The 14,718-nt window shown below is 42.5% G+C and overlaps 1 protein-coding gene across 1 annotated transcript; it reads left to right on the top strand.

The window, feature by feature from the left end:
* Nucleotides 1-37: 37 nt before the first annotated feature.
* SDR39U1 (short chain dehydrogenase/reductase family 39U member 1) lies at nt 38-12,955 on the top strand. The gene is made up of 6 exons (XM_039350040.1): nt 38-166; nt 3,662-3,768; nt 6,957-7,039; nt 9,329-9,450; nt 11,559-11,702; nt 12,351-12,955. Exons 1-6 carry the CDS (start codon nt 151-153, stop codon nt 12,764-12,766), a joined length of 888 nt encoding a protein of 295 aa, XP_039205974.1. The 5' UTR covers nt 38-150; the 3' UTR covers nt 12,767-12,955.
* The last annotated feature ends 1,763 nt before the right edge of the window (nt 12,956-14,718 follow it).

The following is a 14,718-nucleotide window of genomic DNA, read 5'->3' as shown; positions in this document are numbered from 1 at the left end:
AGGATTAAAGCTAGAGAGACACCACTTCCCTCTCTCAGTTTATTTCCGGTGAAGGGCCACGGTTCTCCCGGAAGACCGGTCTGTGCCTCACTTCGACTCGTCTCTCTGATTCGGAGGCTTCCTGCGCATGCGCTCGGAGTCGCTTAAACCATGAGAGTCTTAATCGGTGAGTGGTGGTCGCTCTCGCTTTAAGAGCCGAGGAGCGCCCCTTTGCAATGGGGAGGAACGGCTGTTTTCTTTGCTGCGGGGTTGCTCTAGTTTTTGGTTGGTTTTTTTTTTTTGCAATTGCAATTGCAATTAGGGTGCAGGATTATCGCCACCTTGAACTGCGGTCAACACGCGAGATATGTGCAAAGGGTGAACGGGAGATTCCTCTTTGAGGAATGCGGGTCCCGTCCGAGGAGTTGAAGGGTTTGGTCTCTCTTTCGTCTTCCTCAAGCTTGCACTATTAAGGCATTGGATAAGGACTTGGGGAGGGTTCAGGTCGACGTTCAGTTTGAAACAGGTGCTTTTCTCAACCTGCTTCCTTGCTAGGGATGCTGCCTTCAGGAAGGGTGGAATATGCATCGGTCAAAGAGAAAAGGGAGGGTTTTTTTTTTTTCTTTTTCTTTGCAGAAGAAAGACAGGAGTTCTCCCGCCAATAATGTTTTTTTTTTTCATTTAATTTTGTGCCTTCCAGTCAGTGTTGATAGCTGGCAACCACCTGGATGAATCTCTGCTGCTTTCTTGGCAGTTTTTTGTTTTCTGGAAGTGGCTTACCCTTGCCTCCTCTTTCCTAGGGCTGCGAGAAAAATGACGAGTCCAAGGTCACCTAGCTGTCTTTATGCCTAAGACAAATCCAGGATTTCTGATGTCCTGGTTTCTAGCCTGATGCCTTAATCAACACACCAAACTGGCTCATTAGTAATGCATTACCTGACTTTTCTCTTCCTTCTTCTGAGAATCCAAAGCTGTTAAAAAATTTCATTTTCTTCAAGAATCTCCTTCTATCCTGCTGGTCAGTCCAATAAACAGAATCATACTGGCTGAGGCATGTGTATGACAAAAAAAACTTATGGCTAGCTCCGTGACTTCAGATGTTCCTGGTAGTTGGCTTCAATCACCCAATCATTTTAATCTTAGGAATGTCTATGGAGGTTCTCGGTCATCTACTACATCATGGTTGTCCCAAAGTTGCTTTCAAAAAGGCAGCTGGACTTCCTTGATTTTTCTTGAAGACGTTTCACTTCTTATCCAAGACGCTCCTTCAGTTCTAATTAACTGGTGGCAAATGGAAAGAAATTGTATAAATCCTCTCCATTCCCCACCAGTTAGTCAGAACCAAAGAAGCTTCTTGGTTGAGAAGTGAAATATCTTCAAGAAAAATCAAAGACCTTTTTGAAAGCACGTTTGGGACAATCTTAGCAAAGCTTCCTTTAAGAAAAAAAAAAGTAAAAAAAAATCTCAAACCCTATGTAAGTATACGCCAGGGGTAGGCAACCTTGACTCTTTTATGACTCGTGGACTTCAACTCCCAGAATTCCTGAGCCAGCCATGCTGAGGGGAAAGAGACAGGTTTCCAAGCTTAGCCCTGCTGTCTCAGGAATTCTGGGAGTTGAAGTCCATGAGTCATAAAAGAGCCAAGGTTGCCTACCCCTGGTATATGCCAACCAAAGAGTGTCAGGTGGTGGGTACTTTTCTACAGTGGCTCCTGCTCTATGGAATATCCTCCCTTTGAAGATTAGAATGGCTCCAAACCTGTTAGCCTTTCGTAAGGCCCTAAAAACTATGTACTTGGGCTGAATATGTTAAGAACCCAGTTTCCAGGCTGCGTGGCTAAAATCCATTTAATTTGAATTTTTTTTTCTATTTTTGTTTTGTTTTATAACATTTTAGTATTTTATTTGTAATATATCTTTTGAATTGTAAACTGATTGAGATGGGTGGCTATAGCAATTGAATAATAATAATAAAAACTTCTTCCCCCAATAGAACATGTCCATTTCTTTTTTTGTGGATGACCCAAACAATTTCCCCCAACTTTTTGTCTGCTTTGTTGGGTTTTTAAGGAAGGGAGTCGCTTGCCATAAGAAAAGAAAGCTGCTTGGATTTATTGAATGGGATATTCAGATTTTAGGAAACAGACAATCTCCTTGAGGACTCTGAAGATGAGGATCATATGCTTTAATGCAGTGGTTCTTAACCTTTTTGAAAGAATCGCCCCCTTGAGCCAATGAGAAAGTTGTCATCGCCTCCCTCCCCCAACATAACCTCTCAATCACAACATAGGAAATAATTCTTCAATTTATGCAAACACTTTTTTTGTTTTCTTTAAAATTGTCATCAGGACATATCGATGCAAATAATTTATTTCCAGTCTTTTTCCCATATCTCAACTGTTTGAAAAATTTTGGTGCCACCCGTCACTTTATTCCCAAACTTTGTGATACATGTATTTCATTATTATCTTATTTATTCAAGACACTAAAATGTAATGACTACTGAAAACAAAATTCAGTTGCAAGAAAGTGAAATGCCCGAAAAAAAAACCAGTAACATTTAATGATTGAATTTCAAGTGAAATTTAAGAGGCAAAAAGAAATATAAAAAGGGTAGAGGCTGCTGCGCAATGCGCATGAAGATAAGCGATGCGATTTCTCCTGGACCGCATCCGGAGCGAGAAGACAGAAGAAGGTGAGAAGTAAGTAGGAGGTTGAGGAGAAGAGGGAGAGGGGGTGAGTGAGGAGGAAGAAGCGGGAAAGAGGCAAGTTGGTTAGAGGGTGGATGCGGTTTGGGGGGAAATGGATGAGCAATACCGAAAGTGCTGTGTATCAATTTGTTTTATTTTTTATCTGAAGTAGTTTTAAGAATGTTATGTATTGTAAAATTGAAAATAAAAGCTTTTTACAAAAACAAAAAAAAAGATAAGCGATGCGTCTTCACATATGTACGGCATTCTGTACTGAAGCTAGCTGGAGGAACATTTAAAAACAATTCAATCCACTAATAGCGAGCGATCCAATGTTTTTGTACGACAGATATGCAGCGATTCACTGTATGAAAAGTCTCAAAAGTGTCCCTAAAACTTCTCGCTCCATCGCCCCCATATCTCCCCCTTTTTGTTCCTTCGCCCCCCTGAAAAATGGTTAAGAACCAATGCTTTAATGAACTAAAGTTAAACTAAACTTAAGCCAGTTTGGTCTAGTGATGAAGGCATCTAGCTAGAAACCAGGAGAGTATGAGTTCCAGTCCCACCTTAGGTATGAAAGCCATTTGGGAGACTTTGGTCCAGTCCCACTCTCTTAGCACAACCCACCTCAAAAGGTTGTCGCTGTGGAGAAAATCAGAGGAGGAAAGAGCATTAGGTATGCTCACTGTCTTGAGTTATTTATAGAAATAATGAATAAAAAAATCTAAAATAAATTTAATATAGTCACGTTGATTTAAAGGAAGGGCAACTTAGGAAACTTAGGGAAACTTAGATTTGAGTATTAAGCAAAAGAAACTTAAAGGGTGCATCTTTTTCCAGCACAATCTTATGTGTTCCCAAATAAGCCAAAACAAGCTCCTGGAATAAAAAGCAGGATATGAGTTTAACAGAGAAATAATTTCTCAACAGGATTGTGGTTGTTTTTAACTGTCTCATTCACTATTCCATCATCTCTTTTTGAATGTAATTTAGGTGGCGGGACTGGATTTATTGGCCGAAACTTAAGCCGGGTGCTAAGAAGCCAAGGCCATGAAGTCACCCTTATTTCTCGTCAGCCTGGAAAGAACCGATTAACATGGGTAAGGGACAGGGGCTTAAAACAAGCTGGAACTTAGAAGGATATTTTTAAATGCATTCCAGACTGGATGGTTGCAATTTAATTTCTTCTGAAGTGACAGTGGAGGAAAGGTTTGTATAGATCAGTGGTTCTCAACCTGTGGGTCGGGACCCCATTTGGGGTCGAACGACCATTTCATGGGGGTCGCCAAACAAGGCTGTCCGCCATTTTTTCCCCCTTTTCTTTGGCCACGCCCCTGGCACCCAGTGATGTATAAGTGGTTGGGGGTCACCACAACATGGGGAACTGTATTATGGGGTCGCGGCATTAGAAAGGTTGAGAACCACTGGTATAGATGAAGAAGAGAGATGGAGGACGAAGTTACAGAAAAACCTGAAGAATCTATAGGGCAGCTTACTGGAGACGTTAGATGAATTAAGGACAAAGTGGAAATTTTAGAAAGTAAAAGAAATAATGAACAAAGAGATGGAGAAGGACTTAGACAATCTGGCATTACTGGAGCGGAGAGAAAATAAATTTTATTTGAGATTTAGAGCTGTTCCAGAGAAAGCCCCAGAGAAAAGATTCTTCTAGCCTTAATAAACTTTTTTTTTTGAATGGGACGAGGATGATATGGAGGTAGAAATGGTCAAAGTGTATTGAATCAACAGACGATTGGCAACATCAAAAAATATACCAGCGAGGACTAGAGGCCTGCCATTTCTTTCTTCGCTGACAAGAAGAACGCTAAGATGCAGTGACAAAGCAGGACAGCTTGTTTGGGTGTTCATTTGCTGTAGATGGGGACAGCAAAGTTAATGGTGGGGAATGCATGAGCCATTTGTAGTTGAAATGAATACGGTAGTCCTCGTGTTACAATAGATTGTTTAGTGACCGTTCGAAGTTACAGTGGCACTGAAAAAAGTGTCTTATGACCATTTTTCACACTTAGGACTGTTGAAGTATCCCAGTGTGATCCCCTTTTGTGACCTGACAAGCAAAGTCAAGGGGGAAATCAGATTCACTTAACAACCATGTTACTAACTTAACAACTGCAGTGATTCACTTAACAACTATGGCAAGAAAGGTCATAAAATGGGGCCAAACAGCTGTCTCGCTTAGCAACAGAAATTTCGTGCTCAATTTATGCTCATAAGTTGAGGACTATCTGTAGTTAAGAATATAACTTCTAAAATATCGTAGGGCGAGAATTGATTTAGTCTATAGAAGGCAGAAATCAGAAGGACTCTAAGAATACCTTTTAAATCTAATAATAATTATTAAAAGGTTTAAGCTTTTATGAAATGTAGTGGAGCTCACTTCACCCGATGCAATAGAGCAACTAGATTGGTGTAGAATTTAAATTGGGTTGCAAGGAGAAAAGAAGGAAAGATAGAAATCAAGGTGGCTATGCAGATGACATGTAAAATAGATTACAGATTGCCTTTATCAGTTAACATTTGCCAATGGAAAGTTCCTTTAAATAACGTGAGACTATCCATTAAGGCAGTGGTTCTCAACCTTTTTAATGCCGCGATCCCCAACCGGTCGTAAGTCGAGGACTACTCAACTGGTGCAGCACCATTTGCAGCATGGTACTTTTGGCGTGCTCAGCAGGGCAGAGACAGCCTGGACAATTCCTATTGGCTTTTGAAAGCCAATAGAATTAGACTCTATTCAAGAGAGTCTATTCTATTGGCTTTCAAAAGCCAATAGAATAAAAGGGAGTAGCACAGCTAAGGAAAAGGGGGAAAAAAATGGCGGACTGCGTTGTTTGGCGACCCCCGTGAAATGGTCGTTCGACCCCAAATGGGGTCCCGACCCACAGATTGAGAACCACTGCATTAAGATCACCTGGAAATCAAGCACAAAAAAATTGCTTGTATATTTTGGACATCTTGGGTAACATTTTCTGTCTAGTTTCTTTCTATTTCTGTCCTGAGTATTTGGGATAAGGTAGAAAACTGTACACTTTTCAACCATGGAGAGTTAGCTAAAATGGTTATTATACAACCTTAGAAAGAGAAATTACATTTCATTTGTAGCAAAGATTTGTTGACATCTGAGAACAACCTTGAGGGATTGGAAGAGATATTGCCTAGAAAACCATCAGATAAGAAAGGCAGGAGCCACTTAGGAAAGACCCATCTTAATGGATCATACAGTTAAAAGTGTCTGCTAGAGATTTGTACCTTCAGACTTGTAAGATTCTATTAATAAACTCCCTTTTTATGATCTTGTAATCCCTTAATTCGGGGGTAGAATCGGGTGACTGGATGGAGCTGGGCGTTTGTTCGTAGCAGATACCATATTTTCCGGCGTATAAGACGACTTTCTAAAGCATTCAAATTGGCGCCAAAGTCGGGGGTCGTCTTATACACCGAGTCGTCTTATACGCTGGAAATTACGGTAGTTTCCGGCGTATAAGACGACTTTCTAGGCATGCAACTTGGCGCCGAAGTCGGGGGTCGTCTTATACGCCGAGTCATCCTATACGCCGGAAAATATGGTATTTTTTCTTTATGCCCTGGGAGAGAAATATCTGCATTACCTGGGCTTGAACTCTCAACCTTCTGAGTGGGAGGCAAGCGTCTTCACCACGAGGCCACAGCGCTGCTTATTTGCAAGATTCTGTTAATGTAGTCTTATAATAAAGTATAATTAGGTCATATAATTGTGTTTCCTGTCTGGTTTATCTGGGAAGGCTGTCAAAATGCATTTGTTTGTCAGATTTAAATTAGGTTTAGGGCAGTGGTTCTCAACCTGTGGGTCAGGACCCCATTTGGGGTTGAACGACCATTTCACGGGGGTCGCCAAACAAGGCTGTCCGCCATTTTTTCCCCCTTTTCTTTGGCCACGCCCCTGGCACCCGGTGATGTATAAGTGGTTGGGGGTCACCACAACATGGGGAACTGTATTATGGGGTCGCGGCATTAGAAAGGTTGATAACCACTGGTTTAGGGTTTCTTTTTGCAAATGAGCAAGATGGAAGACTTTTGTCATATTTGGAAAGTTCTGCTTATAATATTTTTCTAGATTCCCTCTTATTCCTTCAGCAATAATTGATTTGATGTTTCCGTGTATTGCTAATACTATTGCATACGCAGTAGCTTTTTCTTCTGTTAATTACGGTGAGATAGTAAAATACGTTTGAAAGAAAAAAAAAATAACCTGAGAAAAACCCTGATGAGTTTGTGTTTTCGTTTCTAGGATGAACTCTCCCGTGTAGGCCTCCCTTCTTGTGAAGGAGTGGTCAACCTGGCTGGAGTAAATGTCCTCAATCCCTTTCAGAGGTAAGTCTCAATAATTTTGGACAGGATCATTAATGTGGTTTACTCAGATTCTCCAACTGTTTCCTCAATTGTGCTTAGAAGTAGGGATGTTTAGCAAAATTGACAAGAAGACTTGCTTCCAGAATAGTTCTGTTCTGTTTTGTTCTGTTCCGTTCCGTTCCATTCCGCTCCATTCCATTTCAGCAAGAAATCTTGCCTCCAGAATAGTTCCGTTCTATTCCATTCTGCTCCATTCCACTTCACCCCATCCTAATTTTTTAATATATATTCTATATTCTATTTGTCTAGACCTGGAACCACAACAGTTTTCCAGAAGTCCCCATTCAGAATGAGAGAATAGGGAGCTGGGAATTTCTGAGCCCAGAGAAGAACTTTGATTTAATTAAAAAGTTAAAAATGTTTACCTTGATTTCCTTTCATATTTTTTTAAATAATGTCCCCTTCCTTCATCTTAATTATTAAAATTCCGTGACCACATGAATTAAAATTCAGGACTTTGCATGGCTACAGTCAAGGTTTGGGGTGCTGTGATAAGTCTAGAGCAGTGGTTCTCAACTTGTGGGTCGGGACCCCATTTGGGGTCGAACGACCATTTCATGGGAGTCGCCAAACAACGCAGTCCGCCATTTTTTCCTTAGCTGTGCTACTCCCTTTTATTCTATTGGCTTTTAAAAGCCAATAGAATAGACTCTCTTGAATAGAGTCCAATTCTATTGGATTTCAAAAGCCAATAGGAATTGTCCAGGCTGTCTCTGCCCTGCTGAGCCTGCCAAAAGTCCCATTCTACAAACGGTGCTGCACCAGTTGAGTAGTCCTCGACTTACGACCAGTTGAGTAGTCCTTGACTTACGACTGATTGGGGGTCACGGCATTAAAAAGGTTGAGAACCACTGGTCTAGAGGCTTCAGGATGTGCATCCCCTTGGTAGGGCATAGGCAGGTTTGCGTATGGAAGGCTTCTAAAAGAACTTAGTTCGGTAGGGAAGATTGGATCATGGAGAACAACTTAAAAACATAGTAAGAAAAATATGCAGAGCCTGGCTTCTAGAATTCTTTTCAACTTCTTTACCAGCTGTAGTTTTAGGAGACATCTATATTCTTTGTCATGCATTGTGTCTGCTCGTTTCTGCTTTCCTCTCTTGCTGTATTTGCATTTGGATGCATAAGTTGAGATGCCTGTCGTCTGTTCGGACCACAGGACCGGGAGAAAAGGGAAGTTGGTAAAATGGAGCAATCAACAATATTCTAAGCTATTGCTCAGCTGCCTCTCCCTTAAGGATGTACTAGAGCAGGATTCTCCAAACATGGCCACTTTAAGACTTGTGGACTTCAACTCCCAGAATTCCTCAACCAGCCATGCTGGCTAAGGAATGCTGGGAGTTGAAGTTCACAAATATTAAAGTTGCCATGTTTGGAGACCTCTGCTCTAGACATATTTGTGGGAAGATTATTATTTTTTTAATCTGCTGATCCTGACGTAATCTGGCCATTTTCACATTTCTTTTTCGATTGCCAACTTTTCCCACCCCACCACACTTGGTCCTGATCTGTTCTGCTTCCCTGCCTACAGAAATACACGCCGAACCGAAAGTGCCATTTCATAATTTCTTTCCAATATTTAATTTAGTTGAAATGGAAAAAAAATGGATCCTGTATATGGCAAAGAAGATTCAGCTCCCAAGCTGAACATCATTCCCTTTGTAACCCTTATGACCTGTTAGATTTATAATAGGATTAAAGTCCTCTGTAATCAGTCAGGGTATCTCTGTCCAACCTTGATGGGTTGTCGTTTACCTGCAGGAGAGCAAAGGCCTTTCTTTCTTCCTGCAATTCTACGCAGAGAGATCAAACTCTTGATTTCTAGAAGGCACAAGTTCTTTGATGCCATGCAAGGCAATCAAAGGGGTTTTGCTAGAAACACATTTTTCTGGCTGGAACTCTCAGTAGACCTAAGGTTGTGAAAATAGGCTTCCAATGAAGATGGCCGACTGAATATGCACTCAGGGAGGGATCCCTGAAGTGTTTTTCCCTGGGCCATAGCTCTTCAACTACTAACTGAAGGGACTGGCATTCCTTCAGTTTTTATGACCCACCCAGATCAGGGAGAGTCTAAGAATTACCCTTCAAAACAGCTGAGGTCTGCAAGCAACTTCAGGAGCTGTGCTTCAAAGCTGCTGCATGCCAAATGCTGGGGGGGAGGGCTGCAATCTGTTGGTCATTGAAAATAGGCAATGTTACTGGAAGGACGAAACTATCTTTGAAAGACTGATGTCTTTGGGGGCTTCTGCAGGTGGAATGATGCCTTCCGTCAGGAGGTCATTTCCAGCCGCGTAGAGACCACAAAGTCCTTGGCGAAAGCCATCAGAGATGCTGAACACCCACCTCAGGCCTGGGTCCTTGTCACCGGCATAGGTATTAACCACAGTGCTGTCATGTAACTTTGCTGTCGCTTTAACTGTAAGTAACTAATGAGTGTAAGTACAGGTAGTCCTCAATTTACGACCACAATTGAGCCCAAAATTTCCGTTGCTAAGGGAGACATTTGTTGAGTGAGTTTTGCCCCACTTTACCACCTTTCTTGCCACAGGTTGTTAAGTGAAGCACTGCAGTTGGTTAAGTTAGTAACATGGTTGTTAAGTGAATCTGACTTCCCCATGGACTCTGCTTGTCATAAGGTCACAAAAAGTGATCACATGACCCAGAGACAGTGCAACCGTCATAAATATGAGTCAGTTGCCAAGTGTCTGAATCTTGATCATGGGACCACAGGGATGCCACAACATTTTTAAGTGTGAAAACGTTCATAAGTCACTTTTTCCAGTGCCATTGTAACTTCAAATGGTCATTAAATGAACTGTTATAAGTGGAGGATTACCTGTAATAGGAGAAGGGTTTGGGGAACTGAATGTGGTCCCTCAGCTTTAATGGAAACTTCTTTTAAAACAATTTGTGTTAAGAACTTTCAGCCATTGAGCAGCAGTTTTGCTTATATAGCAACAGATAAAATTATGTGTCTACATCAAGAGCCTTAAAACCACTGATCTTATGGCTGGAATATTCATAAACATTCTGACCAGTCAGTGTGAAGATTGTAGTGAAAGAATGTTGACAAGCAGCCTTAATATATTAGGGCAGTGTTTGTCAATCTCGTCAACATTCAAGAGGTGTGGACTTCAACTCCCAGAATTCTTCATCCAGCACGGCTGGCTGGGGAATCCTGGGAGTTGAAGTCCACATATCTTAAAGTTGACAAGGTTGAAAAACACTTTATTAGGGTCTGCTTGAAATGGATACATTTTTTTCCTTTGGGGTTTAGGGCTAATCAGGGATTGATTGCAAAAGATGGCATCGGAGAGTGAAGCGTGCCAGTGAGGTAGAAAAATCAAAACTTGGCTAAAGTCGTTTGAAGTAGATGGTGGTTCAGTGAATACAGCCATTATAGTTTAAGTCATGATTTGGGCTGTAGGGCAGGGGTCCCCAACCGTAGGGGGCCATGTGAGAAATGGGGAAGTGCCTGTGCGTGACTCTCCACTCGCACAAATTGCTGTGCTTACGCTAGCGTGCAAATTTCCATTCACGTGAATGGAGCTTTGCATGTGAGCACAATTGCCCTCTACACACATGAGTAGAGCTTTGTGTGCAAGTGCCTGCTGCTCATGCAAATGGTGCTTCATGCGGGAATGCAAGCACCCTCTGCTCGTGTGTGAAGCTCCATCCAAATGGAGCTATGTGCACATGCGTGCTCCTGCCACCCATAGGTTCTCCCCCCCCCAACATGCTGGACTGAGGGACTGCTGCTGTAGGGTGTTGAAAAACCAGTCAACAGTGGTTTGTTCAATAAAAATGTGATTAAGCAAACAAGCTTTCAGTGAGTGAGGTGGGCCAAAGGAATTTATAGCCAAGTAAATAGTACAGGAGCACTTGGGAGTGGGGAAGTGGCCTAGAGGTGGAGCTTTCACCTCATAATCAGGAGGTTGTGATTAGGTAGTGTCAGATATTTCTCTTTCTGGCCTCAGTGAGTAATTATATGCTGTGAACTCTTATGTAGGTGTCAAGAAGGGCATCTGGCCAGTAAACGCTTGAGTTGCCTCATAGGCAAGGGATTACACGGTCATTAAAAAAAATAGAATAGAGGTATATATGGCCCTACAGATGTTTATGAACTCCAGGTCCCATATTCTGTATTAAGGAGGCTCCACGGTGTTATGAATTATAGAACACCAATATCTGGAGGGTTAAAGATTTCCAATCCTACGTTAAAAAAGGAATATATATGAAACTAACTGAATAGTGATTGTCAAGATATGTTTTGGAAACCTCAAAAAGAGCTAGTTTCTGTATTCTTGAACTAAGTGAGTAATAATCTCTGCAGCCTTTTTGGGGGAAAAGTATTTCTCAAAATATTTTGGTAGATATATTCCAAAGTTCAATTCTAAAAGATGGGTGGTCGTCTTAAGAGCTATAAAATATTTGCATGGAGTACAGTTCCATAATAAATCACGGTATAATATCTCCTCCAGGATATTACCGGCCCAGCCACACCACCAAATACACTGAAGAAAGTCCAGGTGGAGACTTCGATTTCTTCTCACGCTTGGTGGCTTCTTGGGAAGAAGCAGCTAAAATTCCTAGTGAAGCTACTCGCCAAGTGGTAGTGAGATCTGGTAAGACAGGATGCGCAATGTGGGAACATTTATTTGTAGACTACAAATTCCAAATTTCTGCTTTGAAGACACTTTTTGTATACTACATGGTGTACAAAATTCAATTCTCATTCAGTGAACACCTCATTCTTGTGGCTTTAGGTCACAAAGAGCAATAACACTTAGACTTAAATACCACTTCATAGTGCTTTACTGCCTTGTGTAAGCGGTTTACAGAGTCAGCATATTGCCCCCAACAATTTGGGTCCTCATTTTACTGACCTTGGAAGGATGGAAGACCAAGTGAACCTTGAGCCGGTTAGAATCGAACTGCTGGCAGCCGGCAGTCAATAGAAGTAGCCTGCAGTACTGCATTCTAACACTGCGCCATCACGGATCATGTTGTTGTCTTTGTTTCCCCCGGATGAGGAACAATACCATGCACACTTCTTTCTTCTTATCGCCAAAATAACTGGAATACCGTGTCACATACATGTTAAGCCACAATGTAGCTTGCTTGGTGCGCACCATGTCACTGAACTCCAGTTTTCTAGCTTGGTGTGTTCCATTGGGGCATTTTCAGAGAACCATCTCATAGGCCAGTGTGTAAGGAAAGCCTGTGTGAAATACACTTTGTAACTATGTAATTATACCTCTGTTTGCTTTAAGGTGCTGTGCTGGGCAAAGATGGCGGTGCCATTAGTCAGATGATATGGCCTTTCCGCCTTGGACTGGGAGGCCCCATTGCTTCTGGACACCAGTATTTCCCATGGATCCACGTAGTAGACCTGGCAGGAATTGTGACCCATTCCCTACAGAAAGAGGGCCTTAGGGGCATCTTAAATGGTGTCTCGCCGTTTGCAGTTGACACCACAAACGAGGACTTTGCCCGAGCAATGGGGTCGGTGCTCAAACGTCCCGCCTTCTTGCCTCTGCCGGGTTTCGTAGTGAAAGCCGTTTTTGGCTCTGAGCGAAGCACCATGCTGCTTGAAGGGCAGCGGGTGATCCCCAAGAGGACGCTAGAGAGTGGCTACACGTTTGCATTCCCCGATCTTTCCTCTGCTCTCCAGGATATCTTAGATTGACCTGAGAGGTGTGAGGAGGAGGCTGCACGTCACCGTATTTTCATTTTCTCTAATACTTGCTGGGTAGGCGCATGCTCAGTCTTGCCAGTAGGTTGGTTTTGTAATTCCGTAGGTTGTTTTGAGCACCGGAGTGTCCAAGTCAGGAAGTTGGCTTCTTTCAAAAGAATAAAATCTATGTCATGGTGGAAACAGTGCTGTGAGAAGAGGAGTAGTTTACGGTGATTCCTCTCGTGGATGATAGGTCTTTCATCTTTTCTTCTAGAGGTTCTCCTACACTAGGGGTAGGCAACCTTGGCTCTTTTATGACTCGTGGACTTCAACTCCCAGAATTCCTGAGCCAGCCATGTTGAGGGGAAAGGGAGCGGTTTCTAAGCTGAGCCATGCTGGCTCAGGAATTCTGGGAGTTGAAGTCCACAAGTCATAAAAGAGCCAAGGTTGCCTACCCCTGTCCTACACCAACTTAACGATTATTTAGACGGGCAGCAAAATGTCATAATATCTGTGAAACAATGCACTAGTCTTTGAATGGAGAATACCAGTTGCAGATTCCCATGTTGGGTGAACTTTGGAATGTATTTATTTTTTGGGGGGGAGGGGCGGGTGTGATGGCCTAGAGGTTTAGTTGCTGGGCTTGTCGACCACAAGGAGACAAGAAAAGAGAAAATGAGGCAGTGGTCCCAAAGGTGCTTTTTTTTTTTTTTAAAAGGCAACTGGACTTTGTTTTTCCTTGAAGATGTTTCACTTCTCATCCAAGAAGCTTCTTCAGTTCTGACCGAATGGTGGAGGATGGAAGGATTTATATTCCCTGCAGCCATCTGATTGTTAGGACTCGTTTTGAGAGTTGTTGAGACCACTTGGAGGTTTATCTATGCCCTCAGGGTCACCTGAATAGTGCAAAATGGTGTGGGACTTTCTTGGAACTCCTGAAAGGACTGTGTTGTAAACAGGAGGTAGGTGGCGTTGTATCTTTTGAAGACAGCAAAGTCTGGACCTAGAAGACTGCTGGTTTGAAAGAGGGGTCAAAGAGGCCATTTACATTAAGATTGTATAGCATTCTGTCAGCAGAGGGAGAGGATACGACACTAGCTATATCTCCTGTTTACAATAGTCCTTTCAGCAGTTCCAAGAAGGTTCAACACCCATTTGCACTATTCAGGTGACCCTGAGGGCACAAACAAACCTCCCAGTGGCCTCCGTGACTCTCAGAAAGAGTGCTAACGACCAGATGACTGCAAGGAATATAAATCCTTCCATCCTCCCTCCTTCAGTCAGAACTGAAGAATCTTCTTGGATGAGATGCGAAACATCTTCAAGCAAAAGCCGCTGTCTGAAAAAGCACCTTTGGGACAACCGGGATCTGGATGACTGACACTCTCCACAGACAAGGATGCAGTGGCTTGCCAGAGGGGGAACTGGCAGGAGATCCTCCATCGCATGAGCTTCATTGGCTCAGTAGCTTCTGAGTCTGATCTTTTCCCCAAGCCACAGGTCTGCTCTTGACTTAGAATCTCTTTCACCCCAGTTTTTGACTTAGCCCAACATGTGATGCCATTGTGCTGCGGTTTACTTGCTTTTCACTTTGTGGGATTTTTCAGTAAATCATGGTTAAGCAAATCAATTTTCCTGACTTCTGTCTTGTAAATGTCCTGGTGTGCGCAACATCTCCCGGATGCACTTGTCTGGTTTATTACATTAGGGGTTTTTTTCTTCAAATATTTTATTAACTAGCAAAGTCTGTTTTGAGTTGGGATCATGTTTTGGTCTCCTTCTGGACATGTCCATTTAATTATCTCAGTAGTATTAAAGAGGCAGAATATATTTATTTATTTAAATCAGTGGTTCTCAACCTGTGGGTTGGGACCCCATTTGGGGTCGAACGACCATTTCACGGGGATCGCCAAACAAGGCTGTCCGCCATTTTTCCCCTCTTTTCTTTGGCCACGCCCCTGGCA

Source organism: Crotalus tigris, unplaced genomic scaffold, assembly GCF_016545835.1.
Source record: "Crotalus tigris isolate CLP2741 ecotype Arizona unplaced genomic scaffold, ASM1654583v1 scf7180000018306.2785112, whole genome shotgun sequence".
Taxonomy (NCBI): domain Eukaryota; kingdom Metazoa; phylum Chordata; class Lepidosauria; order Squamata; family Viperidae; genus Crotalus; species Crotalus tigris.
The sequence above is the reverse complement of the archived record's forward strand: the minus strand, read 5'-3'. Positions and strand labels throughout refer to the sequence as shown.

What these genes read in the sequence shown, in the direction of transcription:
- SDR39U1 (XM_039350040.1), top strand. An exon ending in GAAAGAACCGATTAACATGG is followed by an intron (nt 3,769 to 6,956) that starts GTAAGGGACAGG and finishes TTTCGTTTCTAG; the next exon opens with GATGAACTCTCCCGTGTAGG. An exon ending in GGTCCTTGTCACCGGCATAG is followed by an intron (nt 9,451 to 11,558) that starts GTATTAACCACA and finishes TATCTCCTCCAG; the next exon opens with GATATTACCGGCCCAGCCAC.